Raw genomic sequence first — 15435 nt, 5'->3', positions numbered from 1 at the left:
TTAATGCAGGCATAGCATATATAAATATACTAATTTCCGATAAAGGTACTTAAAATATGTATGTTCATCTTTGGATATTGTGAACATATACTAGCATATTGCTGTCAAATTATTCAGAATGTAGAATGATACTTTAATTTAAAATGCATTTTAGAGCATCTAACTCTTGATATAAAAATGGTGACTTATGAGTACAGTGGCTGAGAATATTCACAGGTTTAACTGTGGACAAAAGATAAAGAATTTTTTGCTTTCATGGCATTTTAGTGATCCACTTAAAAAAAAAAAAAAAAGAAAGAAAGAAAACTCTTTTGCTCAAACCTGGAGCCTGATAAACTCTTATAGTTTCTTCCTGGAAGATTTTTTTCCTTATGGCTTAATTACTTTTACTTCATAAATGTATAGGTAGTTTAGGGCCATATGGTGTATTTTGTTTCAACTCAAGTATCTGAACACAAGATCTTGACTATTCAGCAACATATAGGAAGAAGAAGACAAAATGAAATAATGGCCAGGATTCAAGCAGCCATTATACAGATTCCAAAGCCACCACCAAGCCACACCATAAAAGCTATTGAAGCCAAAAAATTCTTACAGAAGAAAAGAGAAGCAGAGGTAACTATCATCTATCTTAGTTTAATGTTAATTATATGAACTTGCAAAACATATGGTTTCTAGGGGCTTACACTTACAAATACTGTACTTGCACCATCCAAAAGCTGATGAGGTAACAGTTAAAATGATATACTCGATTCAACCAGTGAAAATTAAGCTAAATATTAATATGATTATGATTCTACATTTGTTACTTAGTAAAAATTTGGTTTGATGTAAGAGAAAGTTCTTGTCGAAAAAATACCATAGGTAGGTACTAATTTAATTGCTGTTAGTTTCTATTCTACTGACTAGAATATGTGAAATAAAAGCATTAATGTTCCCTTCTCATTTGTGCATGATGAAGTTTTGCACCATAATATATGAAATCTTCTGTTACACACTATAGAACTCTATCAAAAATGTTAGTAACAACTGAAATTGACAATAGTCTTAGATCAACTCAAGAGATGATGTCAATGCAGGAAAAAAATAAAATTCTGTATTATCTAGTGCTGAAGAGTACTTGGACTATAACCTTACCGTTCATGGATTGTATTGTCATCAGGAGTACAAATATTATCCATTTTTACAACTGCACAACTGTGACAGATGCATTTAAATGTAGAGCGTAGGGACATAGTTGCTTGAGTAACTACCAGGGATAAATTCAAGCTACTAAATCTAAAGCAGATCATAGCTCAGAATATCTTGTTTCAGATCCCTGAAAGGTGGGAATTATATAAACTGCTATAGTCCTATGTAAAATTAGAATTACCCTGCAGAATTAATATCTGCAAAATCTTCGTATTTTCTGGCTGTTGGACATAGGTATAGCTAGGAAAAGGGAAAGGGGGAAGGAAATGAAAAGTAGAAGACGAAAATGGTCTTGCCATGTTTTCTTAATCTACCTGGTGCTTAAAATATTTTCAGTGTAAACATTTCTGTTGTACTAACATGACTTAAAAATAATCCCCTAATACTTGGTCTGTCGAACCTTCCTTCTAATGCTTTGTGAAGAGAAAAGCAACATTAAATTTTGTATTATTTCTTCAGGATACGTACAAGGAGATTAAAAAGTTTGAGAAGTCTATGGCAGGAAATACCTCTGCAGTAGTCACTGACAGGTAATATTTGGATATTGGATTGTTAAGATTAGACAGGATCCTACCTCAGGTGCCTACTATCTATGTAGACAGATACTTAAGGAAAATGTAATGGTTTGTTTAGTTTAAACTGTGGTTGTCCTTTGAGTGATTGTCCCACTATAGCACTGCAAATATTCCAGCTCCAACACCCTTACAGTGTTTTTACCTTACTTTTAGTCAGTAGGGATGTCTCAAGCTTCCTTCTCTCCTTTTTGCCATATATGCAGCAACGGAGGACACAAAGTGCGTTTCTTCTCTGTTCATTTCAGTCATTGTGTCTTTAAGGCCAGTCAGACTTGCAGAGACATGAGAGTGGTTGTGGATGTACATACACAGTAACACATTTCAAAGAAAATGGAGAGAAATAATCTTTCTCCTTAGACTTATCTGTATGTTGATTTTTTGTGAATAATTTTAAGTAATAGTCATTCTGTCACCTTTAGTGATATGTATACCATACTCAGAAGAGGTGGCACTCATGCATACTGTTGGGGATACTTGTGTGTAAACAACCTGTGATTAATGACTCTGAAAAACTGCACTCAAACGGTATGGATATATTGAAGAGTAACCCATCTTTCTTTGATATTCTGTGAGCCTTCCTAATTTCCTGTTTCTGCAGAATTTGACTTCGTATTAGCAAAAAAGCTAATTGACAGTTGGCTCAAGTCAGTGCTGGAGCCCTCGCCTGGACTTAGTGGTCATTGTGGGGCACAAGAGCATCAAGAAGTAGCAACAGTGCCCTCAGAAAGTGCTGCTGTGCGTTTGACAGACTTGCATATAACTATACAGATATCTGTATGAAAACACCTCCAAGAACCATAATTCCTATAAAGTCAGTGATTTTTTTCTTTTTAATCTTTTCAATCAGCGATATACAAGAATCATTGCAAACACAGACGTTGCAAGAAACAACTCTAGAAACTACAGCACAGGCTGCTACTGAGCTGTTAAATATTTATTCAGATGACGAGTATATAAGGAAAATTCAAAAACGTATAGAGGAAGATACGTTTGCTAGAGAACAACGTGAAAAAAGACGACGAAAAATGCTAATGGAACAGTTAATAGCACATGAAGCTGAAGAGGTGAGAAAATGTATGCTGGAGTACATAACCCATGCACAATTAGTAACATAAAAATTTGCTTACAAATATAAAAGAAGAGGATTTTTGGAGGGTTGAATAAAACTTAGAGGGGATAAAGGGAGGTATATACACTTATCTCTGGAAATAACTTTTATGCCAACTGTTGTCTTTCCTTGAAAAATATGGAAGGTTGTCCATTCTTTCTTGCCACCTTTATGTCATACTTTATCCTTATAAATCATAAAGGATCAAATGAAGGCAGCAGAGCTAAGATTACTAAGAATCAGTTAAGACATGCCTTTTGATCCTCCCCAACAAAGTTGAACTTTAAATAATGAAAATGTATGCTTGTTATGAAGAAGATACTTATTAAAAAACAACAAACATGGCATTGCTTGGTTGAAAACCTGTATTTACAAATGTGTCATGTAAAGTTTTGGATGAATTCTGAAATGGTTGTGCTGGGTGATATGAAGAAGCAAAACACTTATTTTTCAGATCAGAGCTTTGATTTTTGATGCGTTATGGAATAGAAGATGTTTCTCTGGAGGATGTCTGTGTTGTGTCTGGAAACAGATGTTGCAGGTTATTCCATTTGAATCCCATTAGTAAAGCACAAGGCTTTTCAGATTCCTCCTCAGACACTCATTCAAAATGCAGCTCCTGAGATTACTGACTTCACGGATCTTCTCTACCATTACTGGGTGTCTGTGATTTCTAGTTATCTTTTATCTTAGTATGGCACTGTGAGTCCTTAGCTTAGATCATATGGGCTGAAGCCAGTATAGCCGAGCGTGTCCCCACTGCTGTTGTGTAATAATGGCACTTCAGATGTATGGCATTTCTGAAAGGGAAAAATATGACATTTTTATATATATATATATATACACACACACGTATATATCTTTATGTGTGTATGTGTGTGTGTATATGTCTTTTTTAATATGTATATATACTTTTTTATATATATATATGTGTATATATATATATAAGCATTGGCAGATGTTTTTGGACTTGTTAAGAAAAAATTAGATTTGTTGGGGTAGGCATCTAGAAATTAGATTACTTCTCAATATCTATACCAGACCTATATTCTATGAAAAACACCTGTAGTGGCTTAGACCAAGAGTCTGTGTATCTTGTCTCTGAGCTCTCATTCAAAGAGATTCTATATCATGTTCTTGTTGATATGCATAGGCCATGTAGAAGTTTTGCAACCCAGTTGTCTGAAATCACCATAGTCCCAAAACTCGTTCTTTGCCTGCTATCAGATGTTGCAGCCCCAGCATGACCCCAGCAGCCTGGACTAGTGGTTCCTATAGCCATGGCTATCATCTGATGGCTACGTGGCCAGCAGCAGTCACTGGGGCATTTGGTGGCTACAGCAGCTCTAAGCCAGCAAAGCCAGCCAGTGCTGTAGAGGAGGTCAGACAGGTAATCCACCTATGGCTATAGCACGAGACTTGTCAGTTTGATATGGAGGAGTTGTTGCAATGTGCTGTCAATCAGACTGGTTCCAGTGAGGCACTAAAACAAGGGAAAAGTAAAAATAGTGTTCTTAAATTCCCAGGAAGAAAAATCAGTGTTGATATAGGAACAATAGAAGTCATAGACCGCAGGAATTAGAAGGAAAGGCAAGTGGGCACTTGACTGGAAGAGTAGTCTGACCAGATCAGAGAATCTATTTAGTGGTGATTTGGTTCTAAATTAGGAAGAGGTATCTGATTTGAACTCTGTGAGATTTCAGAAATTAGATCTTACTTGACAGAGAAGCTTGAAGAAAACTGACATATAGTCTTTGAAAAATAAATAAATATACAGAGTAGTTAAAAATTACTTTCTCCCTCCGTTAGACATTGAACCAGAAAAGATTTGCAGATTGAAATTGTAGCTTTCATGTAGACATTAGGGTCAGATTTTTACCTATACTGCATAAAACTTGAATGCAACACATGAGATCATTTAGAGTCAAATGAATGCCATCACTTCAGAGTGCTTTCATTTGCTTCGTGTCCATATGTATAAGCATCTACTAAAAGAATCATGTTCAAATTCTTGAGTTCTGGCACACTACAAGTTGGACCCTGGGAGAACAAATATTTTACAATTATTGACACATCTCTATGGGGAGCACAGGGTGATCCCAGTCAGATTTTCATAGGCAGGAGCTGAAAGTGTTTGACAGTAACATCACTTCATCCCAATTAAATCTTTGATCTCCACAATTTCAACCAAGTATTTGCTCTAAGTACTCATTATTTTTAAATGCTCTTTTCATATTTTCACTCTCTGAATTTGAAAGGTTATCAAGAAAAGTTACTGTCAGTAATAAATTGAGAAGATGAAAATGGGAGCAGAAATTAATTGTTAATACATTATTGCATGTCAACCAAATAGATTTATGTATGCTAACTTGTAAGCTTTGGTCGTAAATTTTATGACTACACAACAGGACAGAATTCTTTCATTTGTGTGTAAATTAAACAAGGAAATAGAAAAATAGAAAAATGTGATATAGTAATTATGCATGAACAACATGAAACACAAACACATTAATGTTTGACCACTGGATGCCACTGTTGTCTCAAGTAGGTAAACTGAAAAAAAGTTTGTATTATGCTTTGTCAGTAGTAGAACTATTACTAAGATGTCCCATTTACGATATTTATGAGTTCTTCAAACACTTCACAGTAGTCTGCGAAGTTGATTTAAAATGTTAGGTCAAAAAATTGTAAAAAAAATTTTTATTTTGTCTCCCAGTATGCCCAAAAGTTTCAAAATTTTTCAACCTTACATTTTAGTACTTTGTCCACTCCTGTTTGTATGAAAGATAGCTACCAATGCTTCACTCCCCTATCCAATAAGCACCCTTTTGGAATTATGAGTTCTGGATCCTAATTTATCCATTGTGTAGCTCTAAATTAATTGCCTTTTCATATGTTCTTGTTCCACAAAAATTTACTGGTTCCTCTTTTTAGGCCTACTCAGCATGTCAAAATATTTGATCGCTTAGAATATCAAAGTTCTCTACCCTTCAGTTAGCACAGAAAAGGTCTCTCTCAGCTGCTCTGAAGTGTTCTAAAGGAGCATCTTCCCATTTCCTTTGTGAAGAGCACATTCACCTAGATGAGGTGCTTTGATTTCTCACTGAGCCAACTATTTGCGCCATACAGTTGATGGTTTGTATCACAAATGACCACTCTGTTAGGGTGGCTCCTTCAATCCCTTGTGAATTAGGGTAGAAAGATCCTCTGGTGGAATACTTATTGCTGTACTAATCCATGGACAAGGGTAAGAAGTTGCAAATAAAGAAAAGAGTGAAAGATATTGACTTGTAATAGGAAGCAAAGTCAGTGCGCCCTCTAATCTGCTTTGAAATTTTAATGAAGTACTAAGTCCAAAGAAGCAGTGGATAGGACTGAGGCAGCAAAGGACATCATGTCTCCTTTTATTGCCTAGACTTCATGAATATAACAGACAAATGAACAGATTAACTTTTCAGTAGGCAGTGCTATTGGAAAATTTTATCACTTGAACTGTATCAAATGACACAGCATGAATATGAAAATATAAAGGGCATATGAAGTCATTACTATTGCATTGTTTTCCATTTCAGTTGCATGCATGATGATAATTCAGTGTGTAGAGAAATAGTGTACAAACAGTACACTACAGATCATTTCCCAATTTAAGTCCTTAAATTTGAATACATTTCATAGCAGTTTTGCTGCATCTGAAACAAATGTCCAGGGAATCAGAATTTCCTCTAAAATTCTGCTGTAAGAATGATACTTGGCAATGGGGCAAGCTGATGCTTTTGGTTAGAATCAGAAGTAGTTCTGGACTGTGAAAGTAGCAAGGCAAAATTTTACGTTAGGTTAAGCATTAGTTTAGATACCAAGAACAGTTTAGTGAAGTGTGGTAGTGAGAACATACTATTATGTTTTGACAAGTACTTTGAAAAATAACATTCCACAGCCTTCAAAGTGCCAAAGCAACCGTGCTTCAAGCAATGGCTCAGAATTGTTTTCTTATAGTCCTGAACAAGAGATTCTAGTCATGTCCCAGTGAGAACACTGAAACTGTTATTTAGAAGTCCTGTATTTCCCTCTGTTCTGAATGCTTCCTCATATTCCCAGTCTCCTGAATGCAGGAGAATTGAGGAGATAATTACCTAAATCCCAATAAAGAAGGAAAAAGTTCTTCAGAGGAATAGACTGATCAAGGATCCAGCAGAGTATGACTGAGAATGGGGACTGGTGAAGAGCAGGGATAAGTTAAAGATTTGAGGAAAGGGTATATCTTTACATACAGAAGCAATTATTTGAAATATGCTGGAGTTTCTTTGCATGCAGGAGATTTCCAAGTTAAAATTGAGTTAAGCTGAGCAAAAATATTTTTACTGAGTATCTCAGGTAAGACATATTTAGAATTCACTTCTATAGTTCCACAATTCTTATATAGTTAGCAAAAATAGTGCTGTTAAATAGATATGTATGTTGTTCTGGATTTATGTATCAAATGAGCAGGTAAATACTGTTATATGACTCCATTCATGTTTCTCATATCAGACGCTGATGAGTTGTCTCTGAAATAGTTTATAAGCTGTGGTTAATACTATTATTTTTTTATCTTTTAGGAAGCTTACCGGGAGGAGCAACTTATTTACAGACTAATGAGACAATCTCAGCAGGAGCGGAGGATTGCTGTTCAACTCATGCATGTTCGACATGAAAAAGAAGTGTTAAGGCAAAACAGATTTTTCAGGGAAAAACAATATGATGAAAGACGACTGAAGGAGTTCCATGAAGCTCTTGATAGAGAAGCGGTAAAAGATTATTTGCTTCCTGAATTGCTGCAGGGCTGTTATAGTACCTTCCTGTTATAAAATGTGACTTGTATTGTCAAGTGTTAGAGTTTAGGACTTTTCTAGGGACAGAGTGGTCTAATGATCAGTATATTCTTTTATCTAGGTTCAACATTACAGCTAACTTAATAAGGGATAAAGCTGAGCAACTTAAAGTCTAATTTTGCTCTTTTCTTCCAAACTAATTTTAACATTGTAGGAAAACATCTCTGTACACTGAGTTTAAAAGGCACAGCCTTGCAGATCCAAAATGACAAAAGACAATGACATAAGATTTTGTTTCAAGAATTGTGTTTTTCATTTCCTTTAGGTGTAATCTGTTGATACCCATTTTTGACAAATGCTGGAAGAGTTTCACTCAGGAGTGCTAATTTCTACCTCGGAGCTTGGAGCTGATTAATAAATTAAAAGGAATCATAACCCTGTGGCAAAGTGCCAAGTGCTATGCTCATACTAGGCCATAATGTGATGGTAGAAATCTTATTTTGCCCTTGCCAAAAATGATTAGCAGCTCCAAATCCTCCAACACAGCTGGAGTGTTATGTAATCAGCAGCTATAGCTATTGATTACATCTCTTTAAGTATGCTTTCAGCCAAAAGGGACACACCATCAAAGGAACTACTGGTAATTTTCTACCATGACCAGAAATCTTTCTCAAATATTGAACAGCATCAATAATATCAAATTATTTACAGATCAGAATCTTGTAAGTTAAATTACTTGTCACGTATTCTAAATGAGTATTCCATTGTGGGTTTCAGTGGAACTAAGCCGTTACCAATGCATCTGCATAGTTGTTCCTTGGGAAGGGTAGACAGCACCATTTCATATTTCCCTGCCCCATAAGCACTCAAGATGTTCTTAATCTGTTTGTCATGAAAGAAGTAATATATTTCTCCTTTATTTCATTATATTTTAGCAGTTAGAAAGCAAACAAACTGGAATTTATAGAGTGAATATATGTTTTGAGATTTGTCTATGTGTTAATCTGCTTGCTGGCTGTCCAAATTTGGTGGGAATCTAGCTGTTTTAATTTCTTGACCTAAATGAGCAAGTTCATTTTTCTTTCCAGGACTGTGCACTTCTGGACTTTGATTTTCTTTGCAATCTCAAATTTACTCTTTAAAAATAAAATTCTAGGCTCTTGCAAAACAAGAAAAAATTGATTATGAAGAACAAATTATCAAAGAAAGAGAACGTTATGAGAAAATTGCTGTTGAAAGATCTCAGGCACGTTACAAAAAGCATTATTCTATATGTTGGGAAGTGATCAACCAAATCATTGATTTGTCAACAAAAGTAGGAGAATATCGTCTACTGACAAACAAGTGAGTATGGTAGCTGTTAGGCAAAAGTAGCAGCTGGTAGGTTGCTATTAGGCTTCGTTATTCAATCTGGTTTAAGCACCATAACATCTTATATAAATCCTTAGATATCTTACAGGACAGGTCCAATTAGATTGTGTAGGAAAATGATGATATTACTTTTGTGTGAGGATTCACTGATGTGTAATAGAGGGTGAACTAACGCTAAAGCCTTAGCATAATTTCTTGAAAACTCATCTAACTTGAATCCTTAGGAGACCAAGATCCACTAGTTCTACAGCTTGTGGAACTACTGGTTTCCTTTTTTATGAATAAATTCCTTAGTTTAAAAGTTAAAAACCGAGTGGTGGTCATCTCATTCTAGATTGCTCCACTAGTTGAATGCTTCCTCAATGTAATATAAACAGAATGAATTTCCTAAGATTTATCAACCTGCCTGGACAGTCCTAAGAATAGCAACTCAGTCCAAAATCTCCCAAGTCCTACATGCGGTGATTCCGTCTTCTGGCGTGCCATAATTACACAAGGTTTCTGAGAAGGTCCTAAAAAGGCAGTAACCTCCAAGTACCTGTGCTGTAGGCCTGTTTCCAAAATCACAGAGCGGGGCATTGTTGCTGTTGTTCTTTCATTAATATTCAGTGATTAGACTATGGGGTAAGGCCTAGAGCATGAGAAAGTATGCAAAAAATCTTCATTGCCTTTTAGTGTAATTGTATGTTAAAATAATAGATCTGTAACCATATGAAATACATATGATTATATTTTATGGAAATTATATAAATTTAGGCCCAGTAAGTACCTGATAAAATATTCAGCATAAAATATTCGGTCAAATATAGACACAGTTTAGTGGTGATTTGATCTACACATTTAGTGATGGTTCCATTGTTAGTGTCACATTTGGTGGTACTGGGTGGTGCACAATATGTACAGGTATTTGAAATATCTTTTCTAAGTATCCATATCAAGGTTGCATCTGCATTTACTGCCACTGTAGGTATGCTTTGTCAGTCCTTCTGTGCACTTCATTGTGCAGGATACATACAATAGGTATTCAATTATTTTTGAACAATGCTTGCAGAGTTTGTTTAAAGTTATGACATTCAACTATCCACAATCATTACTAAAAGAAAGAGTGTCCAAATAGATGTAATCTTAAGAAATAGTAGAAACTTCCATTTTGACCATTTGTTAAATTTAAGCTGTTATTTATATTGTTTATTTAGCAGCCATAGGATTCTAATGTGACATATGTAAATATACTGTTTGCATTTAGCTTGCTACTATATGCAGTTTTTCTTGCTGTTTCATATAAATATTTTTCCTTTCTAAAAGAAAAAGAAAATGAGTTTTATTACCCATAGAATTCTAAATTAATCTTAGCTTTCAGGAAAAAATTCTATAGATTTTTGTTGACAGGAAGCCTTACCCCACAAAAGGGAAGAATATTTTGGAGCAGGAAAAAATAGCTGTAGCAAAACTGTTACTAGAGTGCTCTGCCAGCCAAATACTGTGTGATGACACATTTGTGAAAATACTGAAGCCTCCAAGTGCCTACAGCTGTCATATAAGTAACCAAACACTTATAAAAAGCTGTAATAATTATAGAATGCATTATAAATTATATTTGGCTTAGCATATGCTTGTTTCAGGATTATAATTCTTGTAAATTGGGGTCCACTATTCTCAAATATTTAACCCCTTTAGTTTTCGTTTTGGAACTTAATTCTGGTTTTTTTTTTTTTTTCTTCTGCAGCAGAATTCCATTAAAACTGATGCTTGATTGGAAGGAATTTTTTTTTAATGGAAAACCAATATATGAACAAGCTTCAATTCAACCTTTGCCAAATGAACCAAGCCAAGAAGAACTTGTAGAGCTGAATAAAATGGATCTGTTAGATGAAAAAGATTATGATGAATACAAGGTACATCAAACTGATAAGACATAATGGAAGATAATACACCTTGATTTTTCATAATCATAAACATTTTATTGTGATGTTTCATTTCATTCTTTCACTTGTTTCTGATATCAGATTTTGACATGCGTTTTCTTTTCATTGTCTGCGGTTCTATATGAAATATATGGCTATATTTTATGTTAGTAGCATTGGAGAACTGGTGCAATTTTAAAACACCGTTATAATTTCATTCTTGTATATAACGTTGATTATAGTTCTCTCTTGAGTTCATAGGACCAACATTTTAATTGCAATGCAATTGATTTTTAGCTAATTGGAATCTGAATGTGTGGTTAATGCTACCATGTTTGAAAATGCAACAGAAAGCAGCCAGCAACAGCAAGTAAAACAAAATACTGTATCTGTTACAAAAGCTGATAGTCTTAATTTCAGCAAATTTGCGTGAAAGCTTTCTAACAAGATTTTTTGGTTTGTGTGATCCATTTATTTTAAGATGGTAACATTTCTGAAAATTTTTAAAAATGGATGACATTTTTATTAATGTTCTCTTAGGGAACACAAGTAACTATTTTTCAGGGTGCCTTAAAACTTTTCTTCAACTTTAAAACACATTAATGTAGTTTCACAAGTTAAAGATGAAGGATGAATGTTTTCCTGTTAAAATGTATTGTACAATTTTGTTCTAAATTACGTTAATTATGCTTTTCTTTGGAAAAAAAAAATCCTGCTACATATTTAGTCTTTTCAAATAATCTGTTTAACTATAATATGGCAAAATTATGGCAAATATTTTGTCTTTGGCTTGTTCGGAATTTATAACTAAAATATATATGTGCTTTTATCCACATCCTGAACCAATGGTACATTTTATTTTGCAATGAATACAAAAATTTGTTAAAAGTTTCTGTGATGAATGCCTGACAGATCAATTTACTTTGTTTTCAATCTTAACATATGTTTTTTCTAATTTATCTATTTGCAAGGTCCTTGTTCAGACCATATCAACTCATGTAATGAATTTCATGATCACTTTCTTTAGGTGAAAAAAGGCATATATACAAGACTATCAGGGAGAACACACAGGACAGAGAGGCAGGAAACAGTTAGTGGGAAGCACTAATGAAAAATAAAGTTTTTCAGTCATATTGTTGTTTATATTACAAAGTCTCAGTAGTCTCTAGATGTAAGGGCACTGACGGTCGCAAATATTTAATATCCCATTTAGAGCCTCTATTTTGCTACCAGTCCGTTTCAAATGCAAATTCACATAATTAATTTTTTTCAAGATGTTGTTAGTCTTAGGCTTTTCTGAATCACTGCTCATCAAAAGCTAGTTTCATATGACGTGTAAAATTGTTGGCACCAATTCATACCTGTGTCTTCTGAAAACCTAAGGGATCAGCTAATACCTTCAAAGTATTGCTTCTAGATAAAAGTCTATTGGCAGGCCATTCTGGGAAAGTTTATGCTGATTTTCTTATCCCTTGAGAAAAAAGCCCAGCACATTCAATTTGACATCTCTCAACGATACTCAATTTACATTAGGAATACTGACCAAACACATCAAATATTTTTAATAAAATACAAGAACAAAATACCACATTAGATTGAACTTGAAAATATTTGGAAGCTACCACATCATCAGTTGTGACTAATCACTTAATAAATTAATGGAATCACCCAAAACAAGCATAACAGTAGGCACTGCTCAAAATATCAATTAATTTCCAGTTTCAATTGAGAGTGTTGACTAGGAGTTATATAACTCTCACCTGGATACCTGAAAACTTTTTTCTGACAGGTAAGCTACTTTATCTCAAGACAGGTACAGTCTAGCAATCTTCTGATTAAAAGGGTAAGAAATCTGAGAGGTGAGTATTGGAATGGGGAGCCCGTTCCATTTGGGATTCATTTTTCCTACAGGTCTAATAGAATTTAAACCAACTGTTCCATCTCTGCTTATATATTAAGGAAGAATGCTCCAGATAGGACAAGGAGTTGGTTTTTTTAAGCATGTCTTTTCACTTACATATTAAGAAGTATGTTTTCTGAGATACATTATAGAGGGGATATTGTGCAACCCAAAAAGACTTTTTTTTTGTTTGGTTTTAATGATTAAAAATAGGTGATATTTTAATTTAGTGTTATAGTGACTTACATTGTGTTGTTCTATCTAATGCACTTATCTTCAAAGTCAACACTGATCAAGTTCTGATACTAGAATGTGTGCTGTGGCAATACATCATTCATGATAGTAAGTTCAGGAAAAGATTGCCTATTCTACCTGGAACATGAATTCAAAACATTATCTTTCAGTAGAACTTTGAAACTCATAGCTTCTGTTGATGGGGATTAAATATTTAATTTATAGAATGATACAATTGTTTAGGTTGAAAGGGATGTGGAGGTCATTTAGTTCAACCTGTTTGCTCAAAGCAGGGCCAGCTTCTGTGTCAGATAAGGTTGCTCAACTATGCGTCTGGTCAGCTTTCAGGTATTTCCAAGGATACAGATTCCACAGACTCTTTGTGCAATCATTCCTGTACTTAACCACTCTCATTGTGAACATTTTTTGCCTTCATTTTTTTTTCATAGTTGGAATTTCTCTTGCTGAAACATTTGTGTTTGCCTCTCAATCCTTTATTGTGCACCCCAAGTGCAGTGACAAGCTAGAATCTAAATGAGAGTATTGTTAGTCCACGTATCTTCTAAACAGATGTTTAGTAGCCTGCAACCAAATAATAATTAGTACGGGATTAGTATTATCCTGCATACTAAAAACTGACTTTCCTAGTGTTACAAGATCCAATGCTGGTAGAGTATATATTAGAGTAGCAAATGTGCAATTCCGTGTTCAATTCTTTTGACTACATCCTTTCATTCTTTCTTCCAATGTGATTGTTAGTGAGAGCATCTTTACTAGCAAAACCTCATTAAGCTCTATGCTGGTAACTCATACCACTGATAAATTTATATCGGTTTTAGAGTAATTCCTACTCAGTATTTCCTTCCCTTAAAATCGTTTGAATTGTATGGTTGTTTGTTTGTTTGGGATTAGTGGTTTTGTTATTTTTTTTCTCTTTATTGAATATGTGTTAGGCAAATATATATATTTGAAATCTTTGTCCGTGAAGGAGGGAGGTAATTGTCCCCCTGTACTCAACACTGGTGAGGCCACACCTCGAGTATTGTGTCCAGTTCTGGGCACCGCCATACAAGAGAGATCTCGAGGTGCTGGAGCGAGTGCAGAGGAGGGCAACGAAGCTGGTGAAGGGCCTGGAGAATAAATCTTATGAGGAGCAACTGAAAGAGCTGGGACTGTTTAGCTTGAGGAAGAGGAGGCTGAGGGGAGACCTCATCACTCTCTACAACTACTTGAAAGGCCATTGAAGAGAGGTTGGTGCTGGTCTCTTCTCACAGGTAATTAGCGATAGAACAAGAGGGAATGGGTTCAAGCTGCAGCAGGGTAGGGTTAGGCTGGACATAAGAAAAATTCTTCACAGAAGAGTGGTCAGACACTGGAATAGGCTGCCCAAGGAGGTGGTGGAGTCACCATCCCTGAATGTGTTTAAGACTCATTTAGATGTGGTGTTAAGGGATATGGTGTAAGGGAGAACTTTGTAGAGTGGAGATGATGGTTGGGATCGATGATCCCAAGGGTCTTTTCCAACCTAAATGATTGTATGATTCTATGAAAATTTTAAATTATTTTTATGTAATACTGGGCAATGATGTTGCTCATCTTTTAGAGTGCTGAATATTAGGATACTGAGCTTCTATTCCAAAAATCTGCTACTGATTCATTCTGGGGTATTAGTGAAATGATTTGTCATGTTCTTGGAATTAAAAAAAATTATTCTAGGAATCTATGAAAATGCTTGTAGGAGTACTTGTCTCTCTCAACTAGGTATTAGTGAATATCAATAAATGCTTGATCATTATGACATAATTATAGCTTTTAACAAGGGTCTATTCTAAAAATATTTTATTATTTAGTACTATTCAGATTTGTTTGACGTATGTATCATGTTTGTGTATAAATCCATGTATGTAGAAGGAAGACAAGGCATATTGACAAATTATTTGGTAATTTGTCATTTTTACAGAGTATGACAGGGGAATGGTGCCCAACTGAAGAGAACAGTGAAAACAAACCTCCTCCTAATAATAACATATTGGGTCACGTGCTTCATAGACTGATGGAGATTTTCTATCCTCCAAAACCCAAATCTTCACCACCTCTGTTTCCTCCATTTCCTATCAAGGGATGCATTTTGGGAAAACTTTTTAGTGGAAAAACCACCTGTGTAAAGTTTATTGAAAAAGGTAGAGTTGTTTGTGGTTTTTTTTTTTCCTAGAATTCTTAAAAATGTTTATTTGCATTAAAATCCCACTCTTACAATGAAAAGTGTTTGGGCAAATCCTTGCATTGCTAGTCCTTGAACTTCAGATGCATCTGTATTTTGCAGGGGTGGGTTGCAAGTCATTCA

At 34.9% G+C, this 15435-nt stretch overlaps 1 protein-coding gene across 1 annotated transcript in view; it reads left to right on the top strand.

Moving 5' to 3' along the window:
- SPEF2 (sperm flagellar 2) overlaps positions 1–15435 on the top strand; it is a 64178-nt gene that overhangs the window by 11410 nt on the left and 37333 nt on the right. Inside the window, 7 exon segments of the mRNA XM_063320417.1 lie at positions 475–615; positions 1651–1721; positions 2614–2830; positions 7470–7658; positions 8839–9026; positions 10780–10948; positions 15052–15271. Coding sequence (XP_063176487.1) covers positions 475–615; positions 1651–1721; positions 2614–2830; positions 7470–7658; positions 8839–9026; positions 10780–10948; positions 15052–15271 — 1195 coding nt within the window.

Source organism: Chroicocephalus ridibundus, chromosome Z, assembly GCF_963924245.1.
Source record: "Chroicocephalus ridibundus chromosome Z, bChrRid1.1, whole genome shotgun sequence".
NCBI classification, from domain to species: domain Eukaryota; kingdom Metazoa; phylum Chordata; class Aves; order Charadriiformes; family Laridae; genus Chroicocephalus; species Chroicocephalus ridibundus.
The sequence above is the reverse complement of the archived record's forward strand: the minus strand, read 5'-3'. Positions and strand labels throughout refer to the sequence as shown.